General features: G+C 40.5%; 2 protein-coding genes across 5 annotated transcripts in view; both read right to left on the bottom strand.

Annotated features, from left to right (window-relative positions):
• The window catches only part of LOC128456242 (bromodomain adjacent to zinc finger domain protein 2B), a 35,683-nt gene extending 23,665 nt beyond the window's left edge, over positions 1-12,018 (bottom strand). For all 3 annotated transcript variants that reach the window (XM_053440333.1, XM_053440334.1, XM_053440335.1), the window contains exons 1-2: positions 11,828-12,018; positions 5,329-5,371 (exon numbers count right to left, since the gene is read on the bottom strand). In XM_053440333.1, coding sequence (XP_053296308.1) covers positions 5,329-5,371; positions 11,828-11,854 — 70 coding nt within the window. In that variant the 5' untranslated portion in view covers positions 11,855-12,018. The remainder of the gene's footprint in view (positions 1-5,328; positions 5,372-11,827) is intronic.
• A 6,740-nt stretch (positions 12,019-18,758) lies between these two features.
• On the bottom strand, positions 18,759-24,379 carry cd302 (CD302 molecule). Of its 2 annotated transcripts, none has more exons than XM_053439942.1 (6): positions 24,219-24,379; positions 22,628-22,753; positions 22,406-22,516; positions 20,790-20,972; positions 20,647-20,667; positions 18,759-20,547 (listed from the first exon to the last, which is right to left on the bottom strand). In XM_053439942.1, exons 1-6 carry the CDS (start codon positions 24,307-24,309, stop codon positions 20,345-20,347), a joined length of 735 nt encoding a protein of 244 aa, XP_053295917.1. In that variant the 5' UTR covers positions 24,310-24,379; the 3' UTR covers positions 18,759-20,344. The 2 variants fall into 2 exon arrangements, with proteins under 2 accessions (XP_053295917.1, XP_053295918.1); XM_053439943.1 differs by having other exon boundaries at positions 20,647-20,664.
• Between the last annotated feature and the right edge of the window lie 634 nt (positions 24,380-25,013).

The raw sequence follows: 25,013 nt of genomic DNA, 5'->3' as shown, positions 1-25,013 counted from the left end.
AATGAAGCAATAAAACAGATCCAACCTTTCAAAGCATTAGTCACACAGTGTCCATATGTCCACTGCTTTATTGAAGCAGACGATGCTGGCTACATTCAAACAAGCACCTGTGCGCTACACTGAATGTCTTAAATGAAGGTCACTGAAACGTAAAATGTGAGTTAATCAGGAAATTGGCACTGCACCCTTACAGCTGGATAATGCTGGGCTGTCAAAAGGGGAGCACGGTTCTCAACAGCGGAACTCTTACATCAGCCGTCTAATGGAGACGCACGAGGACTGACACATCACATCTCTGCATCAGTCACTTTGATGTGGAGGAGCACGGGATTAAAACCATATAACAAATTCTTGGAACACAACAAAACAAGAGGAGCCGTCCAAACACAACGAGCGCGATTAGGATAACAAAACCTATTCTTCTTCTGTTAAGTCATTAAATCAAAGGCTATTAATTTTAAAAGGCAAACATTATTAATGGAACAGATTTGGCCTTTCAGAATTCTTTGTTCTTGGCTCTTGGACGTAACTATGTTTCACACTATAATTTTGGAAAGTAATGAGTGAAGGTTATAAATCTAAGTAGGGCATTTCATTATTTTAAATATGCTAATTCTTATGGGATGAAACGTAGGACAATGACTTTGAGATGAGGAAGAGCATGGAAAAAAAGGAGGGCTTATTTGAATGGTGCTCAAAAACACCTGAAATTCATGAGAGAGTTGCTCAACGCATGGCTTCAATTGATGTGGGAAAGTCACTTGGGATACTCATACTATTTATATTTTTGAAGAATGTGTTCAGAAAATAAGTAGTTTTCTGTCTGCCTCTGAGTTATCGTCGCAAGCAGAGCTTCTTCTCTGCTGAATGAATCATTCCATCACCAGCTTGGACTACATGTCAGACACTGTGGGTTCTATTGTGTTGCTAACATTGAGCAAATGGCACAAAACACCAGTTTCAATGCTTAAAGGTTTATATGTACAAGCTGTAAAATATTAACATACTAGAGGTCATTGTGGTGTGAAGAGAGTGTGACCAATACTTAATTTATAAACCCAACAAATCAGAGCTAATGTGGAATAGAGAGCGACTATAACCAGGATCTGCACTGAATATGACTTGGTTCAGGATAACACTGCTGTCTCATCTCTAATGATCGAGTTTGCAGCACCAGAATTACATAAATCATCACAAGAACCACTTTTAGGTTTAATCAAAATGTCCTTGATTTTGACAGTTATACAGACCAACATCCTGACTGACTGAAAGAGTCTCTCACACTTTGAGGAAGAAAAGTGAAACTGTGCCGATTCTACCTTAGCCCGTCTCTTTCCCAACATCTAAGCAGAAACCATAGCATTTCATGCCAAAGTGTAATTTAATCTGCCACATTTTCTTGATCTTTATGGTTCTTCAGATTTCGTGAATGTATATTATTTATTAAAACATCCTCATTGTGGCAAATTATTTAATATGAATCAAACAATGTCAGGGAAAGCCACTTGCCAAATTGATGCCATGTGATTTATCTATACTCCAGAGGATCCGCTTTCATTAGTAAAATATGATGGAACTCATTCAAATCAATTACGGCAATTCTCTAACAACACGGAATAAATGGAGCTAAACAGCTGCCATGTATTGGTTTCATATGCATCAATACACCAGTTTAGTTTTCTACTGTGCTTACAAACACATGCTTGTTCACTGCCTGCAATTTGTCTCCTCATTATACACCAACAACAAACAACAGTTTCGTGATGGCACATGCAGTCTCTCCCTAAAAACTGACATTTAAATCCTTTTCCACTAGCTTAGTCAACAATGGAAATTAGATAATTGATCATGTGCTGGGGGATCTCTGTGAGCAGCAGAAGGTCACCGCCCGCCAGCCGAGTTGATAGAGGAAATGGCATTGATGCTCCCGAGCTGCCATTTTTCTTCCTTGACAAAGACTCCATCTGCCACCAAGCCATTTGCAGCCTTCAAGTCAGAATGTCAATGATTTCCAACCATTCCACAACTCAGCGTTCACCTTGGTGTCACCTCTATACCGGTTTGAGCGCTGACACCACAGATCCTTACTGTGCAGCCCCTGCAGACGACTAACAAAAGGCATTAAGCCTACACAAGAATGGTAAGCAGTTTATTAGCATTGCTAATGTCTAAGTGTTTTTGAGATGTATGATAGAGCAGACGCAGGGTTACAGAAATTCTGTTTCACTCAAAGAAACAACTATTTCATTAGATCAGCAGCAAAAATCAATGCACAGTGCAGCTGTGTAGTGATAAAGTCAGAGAGACACTTAAAATCCCTGTTGTTCAATAAAGACCTCATGCCAACAGTAAAGAAGGAACAGCAGGCAGCTGGCCACGGCTGCCCAAGCAAATTCAATTTTCCTCAATGCCATCTGCACACCCCGGAGACGCCCTTGCAGGTCTACAGTCTCAGGCTCCCCAGTAGACCATGCCAGTATCGTCCCACATCCCAGGCATACCTGACCTGTCACCTTATAGGAAAGGCTCACATAATGAATTCCACTTTATTGACAACGAAATAGCCCCTGTGATTGAAGCTGCCTGGAACTCTCTGATGTACAATTTCTCTCAAAGTGGTTTTATGGGTATAGAGCAGACCCCAGTTGCTCTTTAAATCCATACTTCTAACTTCACTGTCTCTATATCCTAAATATCATAATACTCTATTTAAACTAGCAGGCTGTATATATCACCAAGTTGAGAAAAATGGAATATTTGTCTGTGCATCAGCCTGTTTTAAAGTCACATAAACATGCATCACAATGGGCTACTTTGCTGTAAATGACAGGAAGTTCAGGGCACTTTGGTGCTAATGAGAGGCTTCTTTAGAGTTGAAATAAACAGGTGTATGCAGCCACAGAAAGATTCTACGTCGCCCTTCAGACGATATATTCTAAAGATTTACAGCACTGAAACTACCTCAAAATAGACGTTCATATCATAAAGCAGTATGATGTAACCAGGGATTCTGGATTACCACACAAACGCATAATGCGCCCGGCAGCTATTCTTGGAAGCTAAATATGTCTGTATATTCATTAGACTGAGAACACTCAGTGTCAATCCGCCATCCATACAACTGATACATCTCATAGTTGCATCATTCACAAGAGCCTTTGATTTACCATTGACAGAGTCTTTTCATCTCTTCACTTTTCTCTCCTGCGTGTGTTTCACTTCACCCTCTAGGCAGGAAAAAGAAGTGGAAAGAAGACTGAGCTTTGTTTTTAACTACAACACCATATTATATTACCACAGCTATCAGTTTGCTATTCTGGCAAAATCACAAAATTAGCCTGCTCTGTGACGCTACACTATTAACTGTGGGTCATAAATATTTAAAAGAGAAGGAAAAAAAATGTCATTTGCGCAGCTCAACCTCTCCTTTTTATATACACAAAGAAAATACAGGATAAAATAATGATCCATATTAAACATGTCAATCACCAGTCCATAAAGCTTTCCACCCCCTCATTTAAGACCTAAATGACAATCATGTAACTGCAAATTATGCATAACACTCTCAATGTCAACACAATCTAAAAAATGTTATATACACACATATACTGAAAATTACAAATCGGACATTTTAAAATTATGAACCCATTTAATGTAACTCAGATAATTGATTTGAAATATCATAATACACTGTGTTTATTCGAATGGAATATGAACTTTCTCTTTTCCCAAACAAGTCTTCAGAATTCTTCATTCGTGTTCTTTTTTTTCTTCATTGCATTGAAGCGTTACAGAAATAACAATAATAATAAGTGTATATCAAGTCCCAGCCTTGAATTAATGGTTACAGTTAGCATTGTGTCATGTTAACTTATTATAGCTATGGGTGTTTTGCATGTGTTGTATCAGGAGAGTGCAATCATTATACCTCAGCCAATGGACAACCAAAAGCACTGGCTGTCTACTCTGCCATCCAAAACCTACTGTGGCCCCTGTAGATAAACTGAAGGTTACCGGTAACAGCCATAATAAATCCTTGAAAGCTTCTACAACACCCTCACACGAAAGGGAGGGAGCTCAGCTTTACAGATGATGGGGTTCGTGCGACCGTGCTCGTTTTTTTGCCGTCGCTGTTTCAACCCGGCTTGTCCACACAGTGCTGCACATGACCTGTCCCTTCCCAGGGTCGGTCACTTAAAGAGCGGGCGACTTTCCCCCCTACTGTAGATCAAGAGTGGCCGTGTCCATGTCATGAATTTCATGGCACAATTTCAGTATTCTTTGCTTCATAAAAATTAAGTGGGTAGACCCGCGCTTTCACTTTCAGGACACTGTTAAAAGTTGAAAGAGTGAGGAAGTACGAATGGAGTCAGAGGAGAGAGGACACAGGAGAGAACTTTGGCAGGATTTGCCCAAGGTAAAGTAGATGAGAGTAAAAATCTGTTTCGCCAACAATTCAGCAAGACATTTAAGGGTCTGAAGTATTCCTTTTTAAGAATATTTCACTTACAACAATACTTATTTGATTTGAGATTTGTCTGCTTTGACGCTGCTAATTTAGTGTGAGAGCAGGCACAATATTCCCCATATATTCATTCTGAGGAAGAAGTGTTTTGTGAAAAAACCCTCTCATCAATTCACACCTATTCTACAAAGCAGCATGCACAACATAGAAGTTAAAAAAATTGACTTGGCTTACAAGACTGCAAATTAGCTCTCTCCTAATTTAGCAGTCAAAAGAAAACCATGTCACATGGTGAGAGAGTAGCGCTCAGGCTGAAGGGTACGTGAATTTGATATACCCACCACCTCTGTCTTGCGGCAACAATTTGATTTTTAATTGCAGCCAAGAAACATCTGTATAAAGTTACTATTAGTGGACTAACCCATATAATTTTTTTAAAACAAAGCCAAACAATAGCCCCAGCCTCACCAATTAGCCCTGTTTAGCTCACAGTAATTTATCTAGAAATACCCTATAGTCTTAAAAAGTTTTCCTTTCTCCCCCAAGAGATTTAAATGTGTTCTGAAGCCTTGATACTCCAATCCTAAGAAAGACAAAATTAATTAGATGCACACAAAATGAGTGCAGAGCATAATGCAGCACAAACTAATTTCATAAATGAGGACTTTGTTAAATTTCAGCCTAATTGGAGAATTTTAATCCTATTCCTAAATAATACATTAAAATGAGGTGATCAGCTCAGTCCAGCATTTCCGTTCATGGGTGACGTTTTCCAGTTTCAAGAAGCAAACAGTTTTTTGCCTATGCAAAAATCTAAAGATGCACTCCATAGAATGGGGAAGCTGATGTATCCAGACACTTACTGTATGAGACGATCTTCAGTTCTGTGACATCCCGGCTCTGTACCTGAAACACGAAACAACAACGTTCAGATTTATTGCGTGATTTTATGGATTTACTCATTCAGCATGGTTCCTACATGAGAGCTCTGTGAAAATGAAATAAAAATGGTAATATAGACTGGAGAAACATCAGCACAAAAAAAATAAAGCTTATGCTCCCAGCAAAACACACAGGGAAATGGAACATGACAAAAACACTTTGGAGAAATTGGATTATAGGCTACAGTATAACAAGAGCAGTTACGGGGCTGAAGAGTCAACATCCGATGACATTAGGAAACAAAAACATTTATAGAACAAATAAATTGGCATCAAGCACGATTTTTTGTTCTTAAAATCGTAGTTATAAAGTCTCCTTCCTAATAGAATTCTGTTGATTCTGTTCATACTCTGACAAAACAAGTTTTGATGATGTAATACACATATGTGAGGCAGCACAAACACGGTGACCTGCCACCACATGTTTACTATTTATGCCAATAGCATCTGTGTCCATTTTGTTTGGAATGTAAAGAAACGAAACCTCGAACAGATATCTTTGAATCAACCCTGAATCATTGAAATCCTTCCAAGTCTTCGTACACCACTTAAATAATCACTTGATCACAGACTCCAGGCTTTATTGCAACCATAAGAGTATTGATGTCATGGTCCAGTATAGTAAATTACAACCACTTGACATCCATCAATAACAATCCATAAGGTTTTTATCTTCTTTATTATTACTTTAAAGTTGGAATTTAGCTTACTGTAAAACCATTCAGTGTTTTTCCTTTACAATACAACATCCTTTTCTATAAACTGTGGGGTAACACCATTGGATAGTCCCATGTTAGTTTGGATTATTTTTGCACTGATGTTAGTTTCTTGGGGGTTTTCTTTGTAGAGCTGAAGCCTATGTTGTTACCCTCATAGAATAACCTAAAAAATGGCTGCATGCCAACTCGTAGTGTCATAGGAGTAAGCTTCCGTCTCAATGGACTCAAATCAGTTATTCACAAAGTAAAGATAGAAAATTACAGACATTCCACAGTCCTCTATTGTGATTGTGTCAATAAATTACAGGACCATGTCCTATGGCAGAAAAAAAAGAGAAGATTATTCTAAGTCAAGCCTTCTCTTGAGTTTTATTTCTCCCTGAAAGGAGATGTTTAATAGAATTAAAACCCGGCTAAGGAAATAGAGGAAAATAAATATATTAAAAGGCCAAAAGAGATTAATTAAGTTTGGATTTTAGATTTAACTGTTTAATAAAGTCTTCACACTGTTAGTACTTTGAGAGGACAACATATCCTTTCTTGAAGCGGTTGAGTTATTTGTTATTAAGAATTTCAGAAACTACTTCAGGCCCCAACATTAATGAAACTGTCAAGAAAACGTGACAAGCACAGGCTATTTGCTCATGGTTTTAGAAGGCACTTAATTTAGATTTTACAGGTTCACACATTCCTGACTGTCACACATCTTCAAAACATAATTGCGCTATGATCACAACGTAAATACACTGCATTTATATGGCACTGTTCCCCATTCTTATCGACCACTCAAAGTGCATTTGTCTGCACACCTCTGTATAGAGACTGATTGACCCTCTCCACCTCCTGATCCCGCGTCTACAAAGACAGGGGCAATGCTTTCAGTCACATGAGGCTCACTTTGGATCCTAATGACACAAAACACTGATCCTCTTGAAATGTCTAGATGCAGGGGGAGGAAATAAAGCAAAATGGCTCTGGATAAAGTATCTGCCACTTTCATATATTTATTGTGTGATGCAGGGACGCTGTTAACCTGCCTTGCTTTACCTTCTGAATCAGCTATAAATATGACCAGTAAACACTATCTCTAATAACTTACAAGCGTCGCCTCCATTCAATCTCATACGTAGCGGCCACACGTATTTTCCTTCATGAACATGCAATTCAACACTCAGTTGTAATTGTGTCATTTTTTTATATGAATACTTTTGTTAAAGGTTTTTCTACACATAAATGATTCATTGAAAATCAACCATACAAAAGGTCAGACTCCATAACTGGTATGGTCTTAAAAAATGGGCTGTATACAGGAAGTCTTTGACTACCAGGAGAAACCATCTCAGGTAATTCAGCTATCCATCTGTCACGCTCGGAGTCATCATTTAAAGTACAGATAATGAGATTGCTCCCCCCACCCCCTGCACATAAGGCTATTTACTATCCATGAGTAACAAATGGTAACCTCTGTCCCTAGTCTCCTTGACAGTCCTTGACTTGAGTCTTTCCGCTTGAACATTTAGTTTGGCGCGACTGGGCCTGCAGCATCTGTCATTTCCTCATTTGTTAATACCCCCCCTCTCAGCTCCAACAAACCAACACTGTGTCTTACTAATGCGGGTAATTAATGTTCTAATAATGGCAACATTCAGTGCCAACACAGACAGCAGTGTGACATTTAGAGAGTGCAGCGAAAAGAAAAGGGGCAGTGCTTGATGATGTGTATTCGTCTTTGCCTGTGATCTAGGTTTGTGTCCCACTCCCCGTAGGAGAGGGACACAGGTCTGGGGATCAGACATGTCGTCCATCTTCATATAGTTTATGAATAAAACTAATGTGATCAATCTCTTCACGTCCAGCAAAATTCTAACTTGCACCGAGAGGAATGAGCAACGATCAAACCATTGGTGTGTCCCAACATAGCGTTGTGAAATAAATATAGAGCTGAAACACTTGAGAGCATTACAATATATAAAAAGCTTAGTGTACAATACATAATGACTAGTTAGAGATTAGTAAGAGGTCTATAATTTCAATGCAAGAAGATGCAATTTAAAAGAGTTGCAGAATTGTCACTACAGGCCAAGATGCATTGCCACTGTCTGCAAACAATTCTCTCAGTTAGCTTCACTGAGCCTTAGATTCTGGCCTTTGCTGATCCAGACATTTCTGTGGATGAGTTACTTTTCTCCAGTTTCTTATCAGGCCAGTGTGAGTCGAGTAAAAATTAAATATTTAAAAACGAGGCTGCAGCAGCATGCTTCAAGTGGGTAGTGTTTGTGACCAGATTTTAAATGCATGAGGATCAATAAAAAAGGGGGCTGCTGAGGCCCGGTCTTTGTGTGAGAGTGGAATGGTTTACAACAGCAGCAGGACAAAGAGTCTGCATTACCGTATGTATGAAGCTAACTGGCCTGTAATTATGAATGTGGAGTCAAATCCTCCAGGGCCGGCAAGTGGCCTGTCATTCCTGAAGTAAAGTATACCAACACAAATATATACTAAGCAGCAGTACAAGTGAAACATCCGCTCCATTAACGCAGCGGGGACACTCCAGTCTCAGAGACATCATGGGTGAGGATAAGCATCTCCAGGCAGAGAGAAAATAGACCAGGAAGATGAGTGAAAAAGAGTAATCACCCTGACATATTCCTAATAATCCACCTCCCTCGTGCCGCTCCCCCCCAAGCTCACCCAATCATAAAGTGTCAACACTGACCTACAAAAAGGGAATCCTGTCAAGCCTTACATGTTTAAAAAACATCAATCACGGCAGACAAAGAGGGTGCATTGAATTATACAGCATTAACCTTCAGGGCTTGCATATAAAGACCACCGATTTATTTATGCTTGTGTGTTAAGAGCCTCTGCACTGTTCCTTATACAGCGAGCCGGCTGCCAAATTGATGAACCAGCTCAGCCCTCAGCAGGACTCCAGCATCTTTGATTAATGAGTGCAAACTTGTGGAAAGGGTAAGAATAGAGAGACAAGGGTAAAATGGGTGAAAACACAATTATTAGCAAGAACAGATTATTTATTTTTTTCCATCTTCTTTTGGCTGTTCGAAAAGGCCAAAGGAAAGGAGGACACGTTAAAGAGACGCACAGGGACATAAAAAAGGGACGATCTCATATTATGTAAGAATATACCGAGACATGCATAAAATGTCTGACCGGTAAAGCATGTTTAATGTAATCTCCATGTGAAATATGAGCAATGAAGCAACGGGGATCATTTCAGCAAAAGAAAAACCCAGATCTGTCAGTGGTTCTACAAAGTAACACAATAAATAGTTTTTAGTCAAGTGATACATCTCTGGAAAAGCCACAGAGCTGAAAACACGTATCTTACAATTTGACTGCTAACATTTAGTCCTGTTGGTGGATTTTAGCAGCCATGAGCTACACTTTCTTTTTGCGCATGGGAACAAAAGCCTGCATTATTTTTTTAGCATTCAAATGGCAAGATGCTGACTCTTTTGATTTTACAATGTTAAAAGCTCACATTAGGAGCCGACTACACATCGGTTAAACACAAGCACTGTCTGCACAGTTTTTCAAGGACGTGAGCTCTGAATAAATATGAGGCAACATTTTGTGACCTTCTACCTGTGTTTTGATTCATTGGCAGTTACTAGATGCATGCATAGCACATCAAGGCTGTGATCTGATTTATCTCGCTGCCTTGGCGACTGAAGCCATTTAAATGATGAACTTCATCAGGAATAATGTTTACTGCCATTTCACGTAGACTGTGTGGGTATGTGTGTGTGTGCAAAGGGCACACGCTGGTTCATTACTATCAATTATATCCGTAAAAGACAACAAATCAGCTCCACTGTGCAGCAAAACCAAAGCGGCTGCATGCCAGAGCCAACCGAAGGATAAACGTTGAATTAATGCGATCACAACAAGCTCCGTGGTCCAATTTGGACTCGGTGACTTCACACATCACAAACTTATGGGAAAGAGCCAAATAAAAGTTCATTTCCAGAAAAAATAAGGTCTAACATTGTTTTAACAATTCACAGGCCTTTCATCCCAAAATCATTTTTACATATGACAGTAAGGAAAATTATTATTAAAAATGTCAATGGCTTCATGTATTCAGGTACAGGGTCCTGGCGATGTGAACGCTGGCTCTCTGTCACACTGCTCTCATGGCTTGATGGAGCACTTGAATTCAACCGTCTCCTGTGCCTTCCCATCGAAGACAAGTCATAAAAGGCATATTGATGTTTATCTCAAGCATCTGAATTAATTTCAGTCAGTGGCATCCCTTTAGACCTGCCCTTAATAGTTCACCTTATTCACTGAAAGACTTCCTTTGGTTTTCTGAATGTGCTTCTGCGGCATGTGTGCCTGACCAGAATTGACAGAAATCAAAAAAGCAGGGTCATAATAAAAAACATTTAGTGCACATCAGGGTATAAATCAGTGGGATTCAAATGCCCCCAGTTCATCCGCTATAGAAATTTGGACTTGTGGAACATTTTAAGGATAAACTGTCATTTCTAGGATTAAACCCAAAACGTGTGGCATCACAGGCAGATAAAAGCGGCTATTTAGCAGTTTTATAACACATCCAGTCAGACCTCCACGCTGCTCCAGCACCTCCAAGATTTATGTGTTTAAAACACTCCTCCTATTTCAGCTCAACACAAATCAAGGTCCTATGTTTCAGATCTTTCCACCTTGAAAGTTTCGCAAACTTCAGGGCAGATCACTGCTGTTTACAGTGCTGATTTTCTAAACAGCCCCAAGATGGCGAATGCCTTGTTGTTTTAATATGAAAGCAGGCGGAAAAAAATGGAGGGTATTGTCATAATCTCAGAGGGTAAATTTCAGCCCAGGCCGCAGCTGCTGCATTAGCTGCGCTTTGCTTTAAGAGGAAGCCACAAAAGGAGAAGACAGTGAGGAGGGGGAGAGGGAGAAGGAGAAGAGGAGGAGGAGGAGGAGGAGAGCAGCAGCAGCAGCAGCCCGGCTCCATAACACTGTGACAACACAATGAAAGAGGAAGAAGATAACACGTAAAGAACACACACACACCTGTGTTTTATAAAGTTATTGGGTCATACGTGAACGTGTTGTCACAAGAGGCGTCAAACCGCAACAAGGCAGCCGCACACACGTCCACCACTTTGTTTTCAAGTATGAAACACGATAAACGTGCCGTGGGATTTAAACCTTCACGTTCTCACGAGCTCAACTTCTATTTCCACCGTCCGACCGTTCAACGCTTCTGGCGGGTCCGCAGCTGGCGACAAAGATCCGCGCTGCGGCTGCTGCGAGGAGCGGGCGACACAGAGCCCCGCTGCCCGCCGGAGAGCACCGGGCGCCCGCTGGCGCTTTAGTTCCTCAACTCGGCGTCCGAGCCGGTGTTTTTATCACTAAGTTACACTTTCGACAGAGAACTAGTGACATTTCTGACCAATTCCAAACCGAACGACCAGTGAAAACCTCGCGTGGACTTGGATATTAACTTTCTCCATCACGGTGCTGAACTCCGCGGGGCGGAGGACGCCTCGATGTGGCAAGTGTTCGGGGGAAGGATGTTACGAAGCTAGGGACCGTTAGCGTAGCTAGCTGCTAGCCGCAAACCTGTGAATGAACAGCACTGTTAGTGAGCGCTAACGTCCAGCGAAGCTAATGCTGCTAATGTCCCAAAGAGGAGGAGGGGGGAGAAAAAAAACAATTAGACTCACCTTATCGCTGGAGATCTGTGTCCTCATACAAATTCAAAGGGGACATACAGGATGCCACTCATTTAGTTCCCAGTGGAGCGCAGTTTGAGAGCAGCGGTGCGAGGTGCGTGCGGAGAGGTGCTGAGTTAATTGAGTCCGGGTGAGAGCGACTGGTTGTGTTGGTCTCTGGTCGCAGATTGAGCAGTCTCTCCTCCGTCTCATCCAAGCAACTCAAGAGAAGTGACGTCAGCTCAAGGCTCCTACAAAGCAAACTTTTGTTCTCAAACCTGCAGCTGAGCAAGTGCACGCTGAACACGGACAGTACAGACATGGACAGACAGCGGCAGCTCTGCAGCGACATGCAAAGAAAAACACACACGAGTTAATCATCTATTGTAATATGACAGACTTATTTATTTAGTACTTTTCAAGCAAGAGCATTACAGACGCAGAAAGTACAGCCATGGACGGAGCAGCAGCTGCTCTGCAGCAACATGCACCAACAAGAAAAACACGAGTTAATCATCTATTGTAATATAACATATTTTATTTATATAGTACTTTTCAAGCAAGTGCACTATAAACACTGACAGTACAGACATGGACGGACAGCAGCAGCTCTGCAGAGACATGCACTAACAAGAGAAACACACATGACTTAATAATATATTGTAGTTTGTAATATAACATATTTTATTTATAGTTATTTTCCAGCAAGGGCATTATAAACACTGACAGTACAGACATGGACAGACAGCAGCAGCTCTTCAGCAACACTCACAAGTAAGAAAAACATAAGTTAATCATATATTTTAATATACAGATTTAATTTATATAGTACTTTTCAAGAAAGTGCATTATAAAGACTGACAGAACAGACAGCAGCAGCTCTGCAGCAACATGCACCAATAAGTAAAACACTCATTAGTTAAAAATCGATTTCAATCTAACAGATTTTATTTATCAATCAATCAATCACATTCAATTTGTAAAGGCTATATTCACGAATCACAATTTATCTCATAGGGTTAAACAAGGTGTGACATCCTCTGCCCCCCCCCCCCCCCCCCCCCCCCCCCCAAAGAAAACCCTCAGTGAGTCCTGTGAAGGATTCTCTATGGTATTTTCACTAATGGTATGTGGGTAGGCATATTGTATATCAAGCAGTCTTGTTGAGAATGTTTATGAAGTACTTTTCATGCAAGTGCACTACACACACTGACAGGACAGACAGCATGAGCTCAGCTGCAGCAACATGCACTGATGTGAAAAGACACACCATCAGTTAGTATCATAGCTATTCTTTTCAAATCATAGTTTTCAAGCTTTCCAAGTGAAAAAGGAGATTGAAATTATAAACCACGAACACATGAAATCATATGTGTAGCCTGTACACATTAACATGACAGCACTGAGCCTTTACATTGATACAAGTGGAAGTGTAATATTGTCACGAATTAAATCCACTTAAATAAATTAAAACAAAGCTTTCATTTAAAACAATGTGGCTACATGGGAACTAAGGCAGGTGAAGTTTAAATACAGGATTTAGCCTGATTCAATGCAAGTGTAAAAGAAAGGGAAGAGAATATATACCCTTGAAAATTAAGCTCAGAAAACCAGGTATTTGTTACGACTTGAGTTAATTAAGTTAATTATTTCATCTCACTGCTCCCATGTTTCCTTTTGTTCTTTTACTCCAACATGTTTACAGACATCTTTAAACTGTATCATTATATCATATGATAACATATTTTTGGGGCAAAGAGAACAAATCGTTTCGCCTTTTGCCTGAAAAAAACAAAAAATGACTGAGGAAATATTGATACATAGAACTGTTCAGACTTGGATTCTGATCATGAGACATACGTTTGGTGGTGATAGGACAATGCACAGTTTACCCTTAGAAGCATTTAACTCAATTTTAAGAAGAACCTAAGCCGTATCTGTCACCACATCCTGGGGGTGTTTAATCAAAGTGAGTACAGAATAAAGTTTGGAGGACATGCTGCCAAATGCATTTGGTGGTAGACGGTGGCGCATACACTCTCATCTTGTTTTGTAATTAATAACCAAAGGAGGCAGGCGCAGCAAGTTTGGCTCTGACGGTGAGGACAAAGTGTAATGAATGTCTGAAAGTAAAACTGACATAAAGATGAAGGACACATGTCTGTTTTCGAAGATTCAATGGGGCTTTGATAAGTTCAGCAATTCAGTCTTTATTCCCCTATCAGCTTTGTAAAGTTTTGCTTGCATTATGGCAAGCACACAAACACACACACACACACACACTTAACACATACTCATTCAGCCACAAAACAGTTTGATGTCATAGATTAGAAAGAAAGCATCATGTAATAATAAACCAATATATATAAGAACAAGGTGACACTTAAGAAAGAGTTGTTGATACAGCGCAACAGTGTTGGGAAATAAGGATGTTTTTAATCAATTCAAACTGCAGATAAAGTGATTATTTTACCTAAAAGAGAAGCACGAACCCTTTATTTAAGATTAGGTGTGAATCCGTGTGAAATATGTTTGCCTGTTGCCACACTCTTCTATTTTGTCTAATTGTGTAAACGTGTGAAGCGCTGCGGTCAGACGAGGACCAAGTGGAGCTTCAAGTGTGATGCGGAAACTGTCAACAAGACATTCATGTTATAAATAAATGCGTTATTCAAGACTCCATTTGGCCAAGGACTACCATCTGCCTTTCTTTCTGATCATTAAGCAAGCGTACATTTGGCCACAGACGACACAAAAGGGGGTGCGTTTGATCATTGTACTGAAACAGACATTTACAACACAGTGTGGATTGAAACACTTTGGGAGTCTGTGACTAAAGTAGTGCTGTAGATGACAAATTATACATAAGGCTTGCTTATATTTCAGCTTATAACGATACAGTATATGTTTGCCTTTGGGAGATTAGGGCTGAGGTAAAGTGGCATTTTGAATTACCTTTTGAATTTGCACTGATTCATTATATGTTGACAAAATTACACGATGCGATTCTTTCCTGAAGAGAAACAAGAGGCTGCTTTTCAGTGGATTTTTCATTTAAGGCTCTGCCCCTTTTTTGCACATTGTACACAAAGTTGTACTAATTGGACACAGTAATTAAGGCACAAAGGCACGTCTGAATTAAAGATGTGGGAGGCAAAAAAAAAAAATCCTTGATCAGCGTTTGTTATTTAAAACAGGCTTATTTGCGTGTTCACTGTCCCTTGTGCTCATTGATTTTTCTCTCCCACGCTTTAATTCTTGTGTCATTGTAGAAGCTGCAGTCACAGGAGCTAGTGCATTGAATGGACTGAGAGAAACACACATGCCCGCCTGGATGAACACACACGGTGAGGGAGGGAGAAAAATATGATTTGATAAATTTGTCAGCCGAGCCACAGGACACCTGGGTTTTTAATTATGTTGGACACTCCTCATTAGAGGGAATGAGAGATCAGAGCGACGTGGCTTTCAAAAAGCCCCTCTTTTCTGGCTGTGGCTTTTCGTATTGTACAATAAAAATGTCAGCCTTCCTTGGTCGTTTGTAACACAAGTCGTGGCGGATGGCTGAAATGCAAGCAGCCAGCTGGGGGAAGGGCAAGCAGTCTGTCCTCCTTTTAAAAGGGATTTTTTTCTAAGAGTCTTGATTAAAAAGTATAATGAGATACCAAAGACACAGCAAAGATGATGTCTCTGGAGACGGATGCAAAACAAATTAAGACACTCCTTTTTGTTTTTAATTATTATTTTTTCCATCAATCCTCAGAAAGCTCAGGACACCCCTCAGGGCGCATGCAGGAGTTGGACTCACTGTCATTGATTTTTTTTTTTTTCTCCCCCTCCATAATACAGATTTTAATCATGTCAGCACACACTCTTCTGATCCTTTCACGCCAAAGCCTCCCAGCACTGCACATGCATTTGATTTAGAAAATGAAACATTATCCGAGCTGAAAACCTGCGTACGTTCATTTATCATTCATCAAGTGTGTGTCAGTTTTTGAAATATGCAGTTTAAAGTCTACAGTTTTTTTCCCCCCAACAACTCAGACCTGATTTACTCTGAAAACTCTGCTACAACGTGTGTGTAATCAGATATACAGAGTAACCTATGCTTTGACATGCATTAGGGGATGATCAAATGAATAGTGTAATGTAATGATTTCATTTATTTAGCATTACTTACATCACAGCATACAGATGTGGGTCACTTCTGGGCTTCTTGCAGTTGAGCTTAAGTGACCCACTTGTAAAATAGCAAACATAGCCGAAATATCTCAAATCAAATGTGGGCCTTTTTTGGCAAACATGCACTGCTCTAGGCAAGGTGTAATCTGGATGCCAACGTGAACTGCCCAAGCGCCATTATTCTACGTGCTATGTGGGCCGGATTTTTAAATGTATAAAGAAACAAATTGAGGTTTAAACATGAATATTACACACGCTTATTAAGATTAGCTGTGTGCAGTAGTAAGGCTGTACTATGCAATGCCTTGGCATAAAAGAATATAGAACAGGGAGGCGTCTCCTTGAAAGATGCCATTGTTTTCCTTTGTTAATAGCAGCATATTCCAGGAGAGTAAATAAAAAGGGAGAGTAACCTGAGATTTGCGGTACATGAGAAACAGATGCTCTACACTTGTTTCCAAGGAACATGGAGGATGAGAAAGATAGGATGAGTGAGAAAAGGAAACAGTTCTCACAGACTCTTTGTACTTAGACAGTCCTCAGTCAGCGCTGTTATCTATATATTTAAACATTTAAGACAATGTGTCTATGAGCAAGCTGAGGGTTTTTGTTTTTAGTTCTGTATTTAATTTTATTGGCTCATATCTTATCATAATTCATATGCTTGATGAATTTGCCTCTCACCGCCTCTCGTTTTCATTCCATCCATCACGCGACTGTATGTCATATTCATGCATACCAATGTCCATTTTAATTTATCATTCTGGGTCAGCGAAGACCCCCTCCTGTTCCAAGCAGTGGTGTGGCAGATGTGTGAATGAAATCATGTCTGCTATTATCCAAGTGAAAACAGGCTGTTGGAACCTTTGTGATGAGGCAACAGCCACTGTGTGACTGTAAAATACATCTCGGGTAAACAGAGGAGATGGTTTTAGGGATGTCACAGGAAAAATCACTCAAGATGTTCGCAAATCTGAATTTGTAAATGCATATGCTTTAAAGGGTTAATCCGGAGTAAAATAAATGCATTGATTTATTCGAATTATCATAACTGTGCAGGAGGGCAAATATAGGACCCCACCTTCTGCATGTCAATACACATTTCTCTATTTTAACTGGTGAACTGCAGCACCCGAGGACTTGTCTGCAATACAACAGATTGCAGATCTGTGTATAGGTTCAGTAGACCTTATACTGCTGCTACTAACACTGAGCAATCATTTTGTTTTCACTTCATTATTCATTCTTTTATTTGAAAACAAATTGAGATGAGGGCAGCAGCTCAGAGGTCTGGAACCAGGCGAGACTGCGGGAAGAAAGGAACATCTGCAATCGCACCCCGAGCTTTATGAATGCATCACTTTGGGCTCCTTTCAAAGGCTTTTTTCCTCTGGAACATTCAGCTGTTGTATTTCTGATAAATTATACTTGGTTGCATATTCATGAGAGTGAATCACCGGTTCAAAAGAACATGTCTGCTCAAAGCCATAACCACATAAACCTACTCTAAAGGCCTAAAGTCTTGTCTATTATTTGAAAAGTGTCACTTTCACTCCCGTTTGGAAAATGGTGATATACAGTAAACAAATAGATTCATTGTCATTGAGTACAACAGGATTATTTTCAGCGCTCCAGATTGTGCATTCACACATACCACAGCAAAGAAAAAAGATAATTCACCAAGAAATAATAGAAATTCCTCTAAATATATAAATATTCCTACTCAAAGGCCTATAGATATATAAATATTCCTTTAACAGATCCTATAAATATAAATATTCTTAAAAAAGACATACAGTGCCCAAGATAAATTAAACAGATAAATTAAACCCACCAAGAATGCACCGACAGGGAGAGCGTTGAGCCACTGGGACTGTGCACACTGCCATCATGTAACAGAACGTTAATACATTAGCAGCCTTACAGTCAGGATCATTTAATCTGGAGACTCAATCACATGTTAATAATTGGTTAATAACCAGGAGGACTTTCACCTCAGCCTGAGGAAAAGATTATGTTTCAAAGATTATATTATATTATTTTATGACTTAACCTCAGATTCTTTGTCATCCACTGTATTTACACTACATTCAAAGTGATCATCCTCCATGTTTTTGAATATAATCGATTAATGGCTTCTCTGCAGAATCCCAGAGAAAGAGACATGTCATATTGTGAGTCACTGTCCCACCTGGTGGCCAAATACAGAAATTATCAGGAAGGTTTGGGGTGAAAAATGTCACAGTTGGTGTTTTTCATTAAGGTACCACAACCCAAAATGTTGGCCCATAAAATTCTTCAATAAAACATTTCTGGATGTTAAAAAACACACGTAGAAAGAGATCTGAACAAAAAGAGGAGCATGCAGCGGAGATTCAAAGGGAATTCGTTGGGTGACAGACTTCTTGGAAGTCTTAAATTAGACATGCATAAGTGGAAAGAGAAAGGATTTCCTGCTGACTTGTCTCAGTTCTGTTTCATCTTGGACCACGCTGAGATGTCAACAGAGCCGCTGGACATTCAGATGGAGAGTCGCTTTTCAATGACAGTGACCTAGATGTCCTTTCAGAGCTAATTAGGATCCAGTCCTTATTTTGGCATCCTAATTCATCTTCTTCTCCTCAATTATGCATTGACATTATATATATATACACCCAAGACTGGAGAGCGGCATATTCCTGGAAATAAGAAATACTTGCAGATACCTCTACCTGGGACTCTTAACCCAGAACAATTTAAGAAAAAGCTAATCAAACCATTCTTCTATCCAAACATACTTTATTATGAAAAGCACGGGCTCAGATTCTGCCAAATGAATGCCAGATATTGCACAGTAGCGGCAATATACCCATCATATAGAGCCAAGTCTCTTTAATGTCACAGGATGATTCCATTTACATCAAAATCATGACAATGTTGTATGTAAAATACTGTAACATCTGTCCTCTAAAACAGACAAAAAAATAGACCAAAGTGCGGATATAGATTATCAACATGATAACCACACGGAAATATTCTGGAATGACAGTTTTATATTGATTATGTTCTTTCATCTCGGCCCAACATGGAGGAGGCAGAACAATTTTAAACCATCATAACAAGTTGGTAGAAATCTTTCGGCCCACTTAATGACAATGCTTGGAAATTGGTCAGGACGTCTCTGTGTATTTATTCAGGAAGGTTTTCCATGTCGATAGGATACCTGGACAAAAAAAATCAGCTCTACAGACTCAACCCTCATTGGCTCATTTACATATATGTAACCAGGCAACTGATCACTGGGCTCGCATTCTGATCCCACTATGTACATGTGCATTTTTGAAACCTTGTGATTGACGATTCCTGTTTCTATGAAAACTACATGAAGGGAAACAACTGAAGTTCTACCGTTGTGTCTTCACATCATGTCTCAGGAGGAAGCTGTTTGATGTCTGATCAAATGACCCCAGGGGATCAGGGGTATTTCAGCTCAGGCTTAAAGACAGAAAACATGCTAATGTACAGAAGAATGCAGCATTTATGAGCTTCAATTAATACTGAGGAATATGAGTCAGAATCGCCATACTTCATCTGAGGATAATACTATATATGGCAAACAGAAGATTTCTACTCAAACGCTTGGCTCTTACATTAATCCTATTTTAATACGCAACAAGTTATTTTCCACAGGCAGTGTAGCGCTTGATGTGAACCTAATGTGATGGGTGAGGTTGACTTTGATGTACAGCTGTAAGAAATTAACATCTGATTCTAGCGAGTGTCCGTTAGTGCAGACGACAAAAAAAAAGGTGACACAGTGACATATTTATGTGAAGAGGTTAGTATCCTGGTCAGTTTTCACACAATATTATTCAGTCGGGACACAGACATGACACTCCCCCCCAAAAAATGTTCTCAGGCTTCATCCACACGGCAACGTTTTAGTTTTATTAATGCACCACATGCCTCTGGTGTTTTCAAGTGCCTCAAACGGAGAAGTTGGAAAACACTACTGGCTCCGTTTTAGTTTGAAAACTCCTGGGCTGTGTTTTAGTATGGACGGGAAGAAACGGAAAGAGGTTTGGAAAAACAAACTGCATGTACTCATGTAAGTGAAGACTTGTTCCACCTCATGGTCGGTCCAAGAAAACATATCCCAATCTCACCATTGCTGTTTCTCATTCTCAGGCCTGTTAATATGGATGGAGATTAATACTGATTTGGAGCTAAAGCATAAGTCTGGACGGAGATTTTTTCGTCCATTTTACAACTAAAACAAACAAGTATGGATGTAGCCTCAGTAACTGCTGTAAAAGTGGAATTCTCTTCGCATCAACACCCACGCAGTGAGAAGGGGGAGTTGTTCTATGGCACACTGTCGTTCTCCTCAGCCTCCACCAGGCACGACTGGTCCGTCTCCAGGACTCGGAACGGAGGGTGGTACTCGAATGCCGTGAAGAGGGTGGAGCCAAGATTGTGTTTCTGGTGCAGGAACCAAATAACCGCTGAGACTCCCATGATAGCCACTACGCTGAGAATGACCAGGGCCGTCAGCAGCACGCTGGCTTCTGAGGAGGACGGGTTACAATGCAAGGAAGGTCACAAGTATAAACACAAAGAAAATCACAGAGGAATATGTAAAGGAACAAGCACAACGGTCCACTTACTCTGCTTGACTTCCTCTGCTTCTGAAGGGAAGGAAAACATTTTGAGTGGAAACAGTATCCTGAAGTCACACTGGTTCAAATTCCTTCTACACATAAATCATTGATTTAGTAAATTATTAGGGGGGAAAAGCCTCATATCTTACTCTGAACGCTCTCACAGATCACACCGTTCTCCGCCTCGTCCTGGCAGCTGACATTTTCCCACTTTCCCGTGTTGCTGTGCAGGGTCACGCACGTGTCCAGGGGCACGAGGTCTGACGGAGACGAGCTGTCCTCCCAGTTAGTGAATCCCACGGGGTCCTCGCCCAACCACCTCATGTCCTCACCTGTCAAGACACGCCAATCACTACTCCAGCATGACGGGGCAGCAGGAATACCAAGCACCATCTCAGACACCATCAGCCATGGAGTGGGGAAATAACACAGTCCCACGTTTGCTTTGTCTTTGGGCCCCTTCTCCGGCATTCACACACATACTGTGCCGAGTTCCATCACAAATAATATTAAAAGACGAATATGAAAAGGGATATGCAACTTTTTTTTTCCATGACTGTTTTGATATAGTAAAAAAAACAGGATTTCCCGAAGCGGTGCCGGGATTTCAAGAGGAAGATAAATCAGTGTTGTCACTGAAGCTTTGAAAAGCTGCTGCCACCAGCAGAAATTAGGGGACAGGCCAACAGACGGAGGAAAATGCAAACATGTCTTTCAGGAAACTGGAACAATAACTGAAACAGAGACAGTAACTGTGTTTACATGGACAGCAATATTATGACTTTTAACCTTATTCCAAATATTCCATGCATATTCCTGTTTACATGTTACAGAGCATAGTCAGATCATAACTCATGTCAACATTACTTCCTACTTGTTTACACTCGATCCAGGAAGTGCACTGTCATGCAGTTGCTAACTGCCGTATGTCAAGGTTGCAAAAAGCTGTGAAAAGGCCAAGAGGTCGTTATAATGTGATTGAGACTTGTACAAGTCCACATCATGCAAATAAGGTCGGAAAGCTCCACACGTTATATAAGATTACTGCTTATCAGAGTATGACCTTATTCAGGTTAAGATAGTCAGTAAATGGTGTTTACATGGACCAGGCTGAGGCACTACAGGTCGATGTTTTTTCAATCGCTGTGAAAGGAAACATTATTAAAAGATGGAATTATATAATTTCAGGTCTTCAGTTGGATGTCAGAATGTTTTCATGTGATTTGAGGACAATAATAAAAGTACAGAATAATGTTAATATCGTCCTGATAATGTGATGATGTTTTTTCTCACAATTTGAACTTCTACTTCTCTTGATTTCTATCCATATTAATGTTTGTCGAGCTAATATTGATTGTATCAGTGCTTTATCAGCAGTGAGGCAATGCCAGTAATGTTTGTTTTAAAATTGAAAAAAGCTGGGAAGACAAACTTATGTTAAGTTAATGTGTCTCATGAAAAATAAAAATAAAGTATCTCTTCAGAGTTCTCTCTCCAGGCTCGATTATTGATTTTTAGGCTCAACTTTAAAGCTAATATAATAAAGAAGAAGAGAAACATGTAGATTATGAATCTTGAGTGTAGAACATAAATACATGTGAAACAAAACTGTAATGTTCAATGTCGGGTCTCCACCGAGTTCCTTCCAACCAATTGTAGTTGATAAATTAGGTGTTGCAGTTTCTGATTGTCATCCATATTTAGATTTGATCTAATGAAAGTTGTCCAGCATGTTCCCACAGTCCTCCGGTCACATGGTACTTACTGCTTGTGTCATAATACATTCCCAGCCACACGTTGACATTGCCTTTCCACACCTCTGGGCTATATTTAATGACAAAGTCATTTTCCTCCGCACTCTGTATGGTCAGAAGCTCTGGGGGAATAAAACACAAAGCAGTGTTCAATATATCACCACACTGAGGATACGGCGAACATTTGTCATTTGGTCTTTGATGAAAAATTGAAAATAAAACGTCTCACGTACCGAAACCTTGGCAGAGGGACTTTGCTCTCTCAAAAGTGTAACTTTTGATTTTGTCCTCGTCTCCGTGAACAAAGTGGTAACATCTGTCTTGAAGGGGCACCCAGGTGCGTCCATCTGCAGGGCAGTCTGAGGACGTCAGGGGGGGAAATGTGGTCATGGAAATATCTGATATATGACCCGTTTACCCGAATTAGGATATTTAAAACATATACAGGAAGACATCTAACAACACACCTTATGAAATATGACTTGACAAACCATTTTATCCTCAAAACAATAAGTTTAGCTGAAGGCCAGTTAACACAATCTCACAACCGGGAATACAGGGGTTCTCAAAGTGGGGTTCACGGATCAATTAGGGTCCTTAAGGAATTTCAGGGGGTCCCTGGCAAAAAGAGTAACATTTATTTTAACTGTCCTTTCATCCACAAGCTAGACACTAAAGCTGCTTTCAGACATGCACTGGAGTCCACAGACCCTCAGTATGTTTTCCAGAGGAGGTGCATGTGTGAACGTAAATGTCAGAGTGAGACACTTTGCAGTTTCTATGGAAGTTATCCGCAGATAACCGTGTCAGGTGCTATAAACAAAATCACGTGATCTACACAGCGGAGTTAATACGTCACTTCCTGCCTCTGTCTGCTGCTACCGGCTGCTAATACACTCACCTGAATAATGAGGAGGAATTTGTTGTAAATGTTGTAAAGTTAATGGAGAAATACCAAAAACATTTAAGAAAACCCCCAGAAAATGTGCCAAAAAATTACCAGTTAGAGATCCAACAAATCTGGTCCTGAATTTCATAAAACGTCTACACCCCCAAATGCACTGGAGTGGGGGGTGTCAGTTAAGGGTCCTTGAAATGCATACATTTGAGCACTGGTCCCCTAACGGACTGCACAAGTCTGTACTACCCTGAGCACTCCACTGGTGAACATGGTTCCTTTTTACTGGCCCAGCCTGTGTGAGCTGTTTACAAGGTTCCTCTTGAACTTGTTTGGAGTTTTTCTGCCCCATCAAGTTTTCCTCTGTTTTTCCTTCTCAAGCTGCTTTAAAAACTCACACATCTGTCTCTTCCCAGTGAGTCTGACATCTTTCCCCTCTGTAAGGGTGGACCAGCTGTGTAAGTGGAATGTGTCCGTTTGACCCACACTACTGCCACTCACTGTCTGATCACACAAATCTGATCTCCATAATGAAAGATTGAACACTTTCATTGCAAGTAAACCAAAGATTAGACGCCTCCAGACTTTTCAATCTGTAGTGTTTGCGCACCCACACACACGCACGTACACACACTCACAGTATGTTATGTGCTGTGTGTGTGTGGGGGGGGGGGGGGGGGGGGGGTCAGTAACCACAGTGTCGACATAGAGGAAAGTTTGATCAACACACGCGCATGACGACGTGCAGCCAAACTCCACTGACATGTCTTATCAAGTGAAGCCCTGCACGCGCGGGCACACACACACACACACACACACACACACACACACACACACACACACACACACACACACACACACAGGCCTGCACGCACACACCACACACGATCGGTACGCGTCGCTTTAGGTTTAAACGCGTCTCTCACCTCCCGTCAGACCGAACTTCAGGTGGAGGCTCAGCAGGAAGACGCAGCGCCACACGGATCCAAGATGGTGATTCCTGCTCACAGGCTCCATGACAGCGGAGAAGACACTTCAGCACCAAACTACTTTTCTGACTCAACAAATCCCTCCCACAGCCAGGGGCGCTGCTAGAAGGTTTGGGCCCTGTGAAATGATATAATACTGGACCCCCCCCATACTGGATGGATGCATACAAAATAGAAGATTGTAATTAGTTTAACAGTAAAGTCATTCTAATTTCGATGTTGTGTTATTTTATTTAAATATATCTATTCAAGATCAACATTACTTGTAGCTGTTTCAAAATAAAGGCTCTCCAGTGTTTCTGTTGACGGAATCCATTCATTAAAAAGATCAAAAAGAAGCTTTTATACTGAAATATTTGAAGGAGAAGCACAGCGTCAGACTGTATAGTGCTGGTATTTATTTTTAGGAACTAGTTTTATACAAGGAACTATATTAGTCATACCAGAAACCTCACAAAGGCTGTAGTTCAGGGGAATTAAAGTCAACGTAAAGAACTTCGGGTGGTGGGCAGTAGGCTCTCTCTCTCCAGAAAAACTCCCCAAAAGTTTAAAGAAAATTGATAATTCCAGAATTTTAAATACCCCCTCAGTGGAAAAAGAGTTCCTTATCCAGGATGAAAAAAGTGCAGTCGCCTCAAGTCATCTTTAATGACTTTGTGTTCAAGTGTAATTTCTTCCCTCTTCTGATCTCCTGTCTTCCATCCACCTCTTACCTCCTGATTTAAAACGTAT

This window comes from Pleuronectes platessa, chromosome 14 (genome assembly GCF_947347685.1).
Source record: "Pleuronectes platessa chromosome 14, fPlePla1.1, whole genome shotgun sequence".
In the NCBI taxonomy this organism is placed as follows: Eukaryota; Metazoa; Chordata; class Actinopteri; order Pleuronectiformes; family Pleuronectidae; genus Pleuronectes; species Pleuronectes platessa.
Note: the sequence above shows the minus strand (reverse complement) of the source record. Positions and strands in the feature narration are given on the sequence as shown.

Excerpts from the sequence above, each read along its gene's own strand:
- cd302 (XM_053439942.1), bottom strand. The coding sequence starts at position 24,309 with ATGGAGCCTGTGAGCAGGAATCACCATCTTGGATCCGTGTGGCGCTGC. Across the intron at positions 20,973-22,405 it reads AATGTATTATGACACAAGCA|GTGAGGACATGAGGTGGTTG; the intron begins GTAAGTACCATG and ends GTGTCTTGACAG. Across the intron at positions 20,668-20,789 it reads GATCTGTGAGAGCGTTCAGA|AAGCAGAGGAAGTCAAGCAG; the intron begins GTAAGATATGAG and ends CCTTCCCTTCAG.